General features: G+C 69.7%; 1 protein-coding gene across 1 annotated transcript; it reads right to left on the reverse strand.

Moving 5' to 3' along the window:
• Window positions 1-319: 319 nt before the first annotated feature.
• ECHDC3 (enoyl-CoA hydratase domain containing 3) lies at window positions 320-6,572 on the reverse strand. Its single transcript, XM_055146979.1, has 5 exons — window positions 6,342-6,572; window positions 5,048-5,169; window positions 3,847-3,944; window positions 2,476-2,676; window positions 320-1,722 (listed from the first exon to the last, which is right to left on the reverse strand). The coding sequence occupies exons 1-5, from the start codon at window positions 6,467-6,469 to the stop codon at window positions 1,411-1,413; spliced, it is 861 nt and encodes a 286-aa protein (XP_055002954.1). The 5' UTR covers window positions 6,470-6,572; the 3' UTR covers window positions 320-1,410.
• Window positions 6,573-6,953: the final 381 nt, after the last annotated feature.

The raw sequence follows: 6,953 nt of genomic DNA on the forward strand, positions 1-6,953 counted from the left end.
CACGTGTGTCTGAGCCGGTGCACACACGAGCCTGCATGTGTGTGTGTGTACGGCAGGAGACGCACAGGGCCCCTCGCACCCACTTGAGGCAGCAGCAAACCGAGTTTTCCTTTTCCTAAAGGCTCAGCGGTTTCTCAGAGCAGGGGCGCGTGAGGGAACCTCGGCCGGAGACTCAGGGAAGTTCTCAGATGAGGCACCGTGATCCGCAGGCTGGGCGTTCCCCGGGCACTGCCTGCCACCCTCCCCGGTGCCGCAGAGCAGGAAAGATCAACGGGGCAAAGCAAGGGCAGGAAAATGAAAGGGAAAATCTGAAAAAGCCTTGCAAATTGGAAATATGATCTTTTATTGACAGTCAAACATCGTCAATCATGTAGAACCTAATGATTGCCAAGGAACAAAAATCACAAATGAAGTGCTATTTCTTTTTTTTTTAACTCTTGGGGTCACACCTGGCGATACACAGGGGTTACTCCTGGCTCTGCACTCAGGAATTACTCCTGGCAGTGCTCAGGGGACCCTATGGGATGCTGGGAATCGAGCCCAGGTCGGCCGTGTGCAAGGCAAACGCCCTCCCCGCTGTGCTATCGCTCCAGCCCAGAAGCGCTATTTCTAATGAACGTCAACCTGCCTGAGGGCCGGCGAGAAGGCCCAGCTGTGCCCGGTGGATGCTCTGGGTGGTGGGCGGGAGGGCTGCAGCCAGGCCCCCACTTTCCCGGCCCTGTTGCTCTTCTCCCTGCCAAGCTCTCCGTGAACACCCCGCCCCATTCTATCAGGGAAGGCACCAGCTCCAAGCATGGGAGGGGAAACAGAGCAGCGGGCAGGGCGGCGGCAGGAGGCCACGGTGGGCGGGTGCCCCGGGACGGCCCAGACTCACAGCTCCGTCGGCCACCGGCGTGAGCTTCGGGGAAGGCACTTGGCTCTGCTTTTGCAGCGGCTTGCAGATCCCAGCGGAATGGGAGTCGGGCAGAAAGGCACAGACGGTGCTGTGGTGCGGGGACAGGGGCCCCTGCTTCCCGTGCCCTGGGACCCACCCTGGCGCAGCCCAGGTCCTGCTGTGGCCCGTTAGCTGCCCTGGGCTCAGGGTCACCGGCCAGTCTGACCCGGCAGGCCAGGCGTGAAGTGGCCGGCAGGAACGGAGAGAGCCGCAGGAAGGAGCAGAGCCCGCTGCCTGCCGGCCCGGGAGCGGACGGGGGGGACGCAGGCAGCACGGCGCCCTCCGACCCTTCCTGGTGGGGCCCTGTCCCCAGGGTGTGGCTGGGCCTGTGGGTCGAGGCTGCTGGGGCCCGCGTGGGCGAATCAGGGTCAGCTCTAGGTTTTAATTTGCCCAGTGCTGGGGCCAGGGCAGCCCCTCCTGCTGAGCTGGCGACCCTCCCCCGCTGGCCAGCGCTTCCTCTGGCCCCGGGCGGGCGGTCAGTGGGACCAGTGGGGCTTCCTCTTCTGCAGGAAAGCGGTGATGCCCTCCTGGCCGTCCTGTAGGCCCAGGTTGTCCACCATGGCCTGGCAGGCCAGGTGGTAGGCCGTGGGCAGGTCCTGCGGCAGCTGCCGGTGGAAGGTGGCTTTGCCCAGCGCCAGCACGGGCCGGCTGAGGGCCGCGATCCTGCCAGCAATCCGCGCCGTCTCGGCCTCCAGCTGCCCCTCGGGCACCACCTTGCTCAGCAGCCCGTGGCGCAGGGCCTCCTGGGCCGAGATGGGCTCCCCTGTGAGCAGCATCTCCATGGCCACCTGGGGACGGCAGACGGTCACTCGCTTCCCTGGCCCCCGCCTGTCTGTGACGACTCCTCACAGGACCCACTGCCCCTCACGCACGCACAACAGCGTCCTTCCAGAACCTTCCCGGGACGTGCAGGGCGGACAGAAGGCTCCAGCCTCGGGCCCCGTGCCCGCTGCTCGGGTGCAGGGCGGGGCTGGCGCCGGCTGGCGCACACACGGGCCCTGGCCTGGCAGAGCGGGAATCTCCAGGACAGGCGGGCCGGGCTCCGGGGGGCCCAGGAGAGGACCCTGAGGGCCCACGCGAGTGGCCTGTGTTCAAGGGTCACTTTACAGCTTCTGCCCAGGTCCCCGGGGTGCACGGGGGACACATGTCCCCGTTGAACCTCTGAATGGGCCCCCCGTGAGAGGTGTGGCCCCCGAAGCCGGGGGGAGGGTTAACTGCCCACAGGTGGTCAGCTCCTGGCCTCACCTGCTGCCCCGGCCCGGCATTCACGCACCCCAGAGTCCTGAGCCGTCTGAGCTTCGGGGCGAGAATGGGGGGGGGCACAGACCAGGACCAGAGCCGGGCAGTGTCCGGCCTGTCTGGCCGTGGCCCTCCCACCCCGGCCAGCTCTGCCCCTGGGGGCCGCCCTCCAGGCCTGTCTCAGCACCCCACCAGCCCGCTGGGGCGGTGCCTGTGCTCTGAACTGGCCCGAGAGGAGAAGGCTGAGACACTGCAGGCCCGGCCCCGCCCCCCGAGGATGCCCCCCCTGGGGCGGGCGTTACCTTCTTGGGCACGGCCCTGGCCAGGGCCACGCCGGGGGTGGAGCAGAAGAGCCCGATGTTCACCCCCGGGGTGGCGAAGGAGGACTTGTCGCTGGCCACGGCGATGTCGCAGCTGGCCACCAGCTGGCAGCCGGCCGCGGTGGCCAGGCCGTTCACCATGGCGATGACGGGGACTGGGTGGCGCTGGATCAGCATCATGACCTGCCGGGACAGGCGTGCAGGGCTGTGGGGAGGGGGGCCGCCCCTCCAAGGGCAGCGGCTGTGTGACCCGACGCGGTACCAGCCCGGCACCAGAGCCGAGGGGTTCACGGCGGTGGTGGGCTGAGACCCCGCGGCTTGGCAGCAGCCCCCGCTGCCCCCCAGAACAGCCGTGTGGGGGTCTGGGGACCCCTCAGCCCCTCGCAGCCTCACGCTCAGACCTCGGAGCCTGGCCCGCCCCGGGGAGGGGTGGCACCCACTGTCCTCGGCCCCACACCTCCCAGAGGACACCCGGCCCGCCCCGAAACCTCAGCCTGCCCTGACCCTGGCCGAGGGTGCCGGACAGAGTGGCCCCACCTCTGCCTGCGTCAGCCAGCAGCTGTGCGGGGCTGGGGCCTTAGCCCCGTGCTCTCTTGGAGGTGCCCCCCGCCCGCCCCCTGGCTAACGTGCCACTTGGGGGTTGATGTGCTCCAAACTCGACCCTGCTCTGCCCCACGGAACAGCAGTGCTCGGGCCAGTGCTCCATGAGCAGGCAAAGGGGGACACGGATGTCCCCAAATCAGCACCTCGACCTGACACAAGAGGGGGGCCGAGGAGTTCGGGGTGCGCAGCCGGAACTGCCGAGTGCCCCCTCCCTCACCAGGCGCTGCCAGCTGCCCGCTGCTGGGCTGCGGCGGGTCCCCAGCCTGAGTGCAGGCGAGTCCCCGTCGCCCTCCTGCTCCCGGGGGCGGAGCACTGCCCAGGGCTCCCTCCGGCTCTTCCCCTCTGACCAGGCCTCTCCATAGCTTAAAGCGGGGCCACTGAGACAGACCCCGTAAGCCGGGCCGGCGACTCTCAGGACGGGTGTGGATCTAGCGGTTTCCGACGATGTATAAACACAAGAGCAAACCCCGCCTCTTCCTCTTTTATCTTGTGGGGAGCCACACCTGGTGGTGCTCAGGGCTGACTCCCCACTCAGTGCTCAGGGGTGATGCCTGGCAGTGCTCAGGGACCCACGAGGTGCCCGAGTGAAAGCTCGGTTGGCCACGTGTGAGGCCAGCGCCCTCCCCCCCACCGATTCTGGCCCCTTCTGAAGAACCAGAATCAGCAGCTCCCTGCCCGAGGGGTCCCCCGGAACCAGGCTGGGGGGGCATCTCCCGGGGACCCCCACAGGGCCCCACCCGCCTGGCTCACCTCGGCACACGTCCGGAACACGTCGGCATGGACGTCGTGGCCCTGCTCCCCCGTCAGCTCCCTCAGGTCATGCCCCGAAGAGAAGACGGGCCCCTCGGCTGAGAAGGACGGGAGGGGGTCAGCTCGCGCGGCCCCGCTGTGCAGGGGACTGAGCCTGGGCCGTGGGGGGACCCTGTGAGGCCGGGTTGGCCCCAGTCGGGCCCCCTGAGGGGTCTCCCCCGCCTGGAGAGCCCCTTCATTGCTATTGTTATTGATTGGGCCCCCCTTGCGGTGCTGGGGCGGCCGGTGGCACTAGGGCTGGAGCAGGCGCCCTACGGGGGCCTGGGGTAGAACCTGAGCTGCCTCTGCAGCCCAAGAGCCCCTTTCAGCGACTAATCTTGGCTTCTGGCGTGGCTGAGGGGCTCAGGGCTCACGTGTGGGGATGCCCCAAAGACCCCCGAGGCGGGATCTGACACCCGAGACCCTGCCCCGAAGCCGGAGTCCCACGGCACGGCCGTCAGGACAGGTGACACCAACCGCCCCTTGCTTTCATAGGGGCTCCCCGGTGGGTGGGCACGCTGTGTGCGGCTGCGCCCCTCCCTCCCGCCCCACGTGACACGGCGCCTGCCGGCGAGGAGAAGCAACGCTCCCCAAACTCAGCTCCCCCGGGGGCCCGAGCTCTGACCCCCTAAACCACGCCAGACACAGCGCGGAGGGCCCCCAGCTGCCCTGGACGCTTCCCCTCCCGTGGCTTGGCTGATGCCACCCCACACGCTCCCGTCAACAACTCTTGGGCAAAGAGGGGAGTGAGGCGGGTGGGGGCCCCCCTGCCCTTTCTGCCCAAGGACGCGCAGACGCTTGGAGCGGGCGTGCGGGCCAGCCCCGCGAGCCCTGGCAGCCTTGCCGGCCCGGGAGGGCCCGTGGCGAGGGCACGGGCTGGAGGCCGGCCGGCGGGCACACAGGGCAGCTGTGCTCGCCTTCCACAGGCGGGTCCATTTGTTTGTTTTGGAGGCCACCCTTGGTGGTGCTCAGGGTGGACTCCTGGCTCTGTGCTCAGGGACCACGCCTGCTGGTGGTGGGGATCGAGCCTCACCACAGCCCCCACCCAGGCCCAAGTCTCGGCCTCCAGAGCTGATGTTCCTCGGAAGGAACTTTGGGATGACCCTCCGGGGCAAAGGCTCGGAGAAGGTGCTCTGGCCGCCCAGGGCGCCCGGAGACACACCTGAGATGACGATGACCTTGAGCTGCGGGCTGTCGGCCTCGTGGAGGAGGTCATCGCGGAGGGACCTCAGCATGGCCAGGGACAGCGCGTTCCGCCGCTGCGGGTTGCTCAGGACGATGCTCCTGCGAGAGTGCGGCCGTGAGCCCGGGCCCCTCCGGCCACTCGCGGGGGGAGGCTCCCCACGGTGGGGGCTCCAGGCCCCGCGGCAGGTCCCCCTTCTCAGGAGGGGCCGGGTGAGGCGTGCCCGAGCAGGGCAGGGCTCTGTGAGGGGCAGCGTGACAGGGGCCGGCTCTGACACGGCCAGGCGGGGGCCAGCGTGCAGGAGCCCGCGGCTGCCCTGCGGTGTCCAGGGCTGACGAGAGACGCTCTGGGTTGGGCTGCTTTGCCTGGGCGAGTCTGACCCGGGGTGTGACCCCAGCACCGCACAGCGGGTACAGCCCGGAGACTTCAGCCCCAAGCCCAGCTGGACAGATCTCCCTCTCCCTCCCTCTCTCTCTCTCCCCCTTTCTCTCTCTCTCTCTCCCTCCCTCCCTCTCTTCCTCCCCCCTCCCTCCCCCTCTTTCTCTCCCTTTCTTCTCCCTCCCTCTCTTTCTCCCCCCTCCCTCTCTCCGTCTCCTTCTCTCTCTCTCCCTCTCTCGATCTCTCCCTCTCCCCCTCCCTCTCTCCTCTCTCTCTCCCTCTCCTTCTCTCCCGCTCTCTCTCCCTCCCCCTCTCTCCCCTCTCTCTCGCTATCTCTCCCTCTCTCTCTCCTTTTCTTTCTTCCTCTCTCTCTCTCCCGCTATCTCTCTCCCTCTCTCTCTCCTTTTCTCTCTTCCTCTCTCCCTCCTGGCTGGCTGCTGGACGGGGCATCCCAACCGGGCCCTGAGCCTGGGGCAGGGCCCGAGGGGTGGGGGAGGTGCAGTCTGGGAGAGGAAAAAGCTACAGGCGGTTTGGGCAGAGGGAGGACGTGCCCGGCAGCCCCGGGGACACGGAGGGGGCCCAGAGCCTGGGGGTTCTGAAGTCCAGCGCGGCTGCCCAGGAGGCGGGGAGGTGGGCAGCGGGTGGGGACTGCAGGCCGCACCCCTGGACGCGCCGGGGGGCCGGGGGGCCAGGTGTGTCTGTCCGGTCGGGGCCACACTCGGCGACGCAGGGGGCCCGGGGGTGCCGGGGGTGCCAGCCGGTGGGCCGCGCGCGCGCCAGCGCCTTCCCCGCCGGGTCCCGGGCGCGCTGCCCCTTCCCCGCCGCGCGGCGCCCCTGGGCGCGGGCCAGGCGCGAGGGCGGCGCGGACGCGGCCCGCAAGGTCGGCGGCTCCTACCTGACGCCGTCCCGCTGCCGCGCGCGGGTGGGCCGCGGCCCCGGCGCCCCGCTGCAGAAGCGCGCGGCCAGCCGCGCCCCCGGGCCGCGCCGGAGCCGGCCGCACGCCAGTGCCCAGCTCGCCGCCATGGCGGGACTCCAGTGCCCAGGCGCCACCGCGCCGCCCCGACCGCTCGGACCGCGGAGCCGAACCGGGCCGGGACTCGCAGGCCAGGCCTCCACCCGGCCCGTCTCCCCGCCCCGCCCCGGAACACCCGGCCACGCCCCCGAGCGCCGAGCCACGCCCCCGAGCGCCGAGCCCCCCCAAACGACCAGTCACGCTCCGCGCGTCCAGCCCAGCCCCCGAGCGCCGAGCCACGCCCCCGGACGTCCAGCCCCGCCTCCGAGAGCCCAGCTCCGTTCGCGATCGCCGAGCCCTGCTCCCGGATCACTGAGCCCCGCCCCCGAGCGCCCAGCCACGCCCCCGGAACGTCCAATCACGCTCCTAGAGCGCCCAACCACGCCCCTGGAACGTCCAATCACGCTCCTAGAGCTCCCAGTTACGCCCCCGGAACGTCCAATCACGCTCCTAGAGCTCCCAGTCACGCCCCCGGAACGTCCAATCACGCTCCCA

This window comes from Sorex araneus, chromosome 9 (genome assembly GCF_027595985.1).
Source record: "Sorex araneus isolate mSorAra2 chromosome 9, mSorAra2.pri, whole genome shotgun sequence".
NCBI lineage: Eukaryota > Metazoa > Chordata > Mammalia > Eulipotyphla > Soricidae > Sorex > Sorex araneus.

Excerpts from the sequence above, each read along its gene's own strand:
- ECHDC3 (XM_055146979.1), bottom strand. The coding sequence starts at position 6,469 with ATGGCGGCGAGCTGGGCACTGGCGTGCGGCCGGCTCCGGCGCGGCCCG. Across the intron at positions 5,170-6,341 it reads CGGCAGCGGGACGGCGTCAG|GAGCATCGTCCTGAGCAACC; the intron begins GTAGGAGCCGCC and ends GCACTCTCGCAG. Across the intron at positions 3,945-5,047 it reads CAAGGTCATCGTCATCTCAG|CCGAGGGGCCCGTCTTCTCT; the intron begins GTGTGTCTCCGG and ends CGTCCTTCTCAG.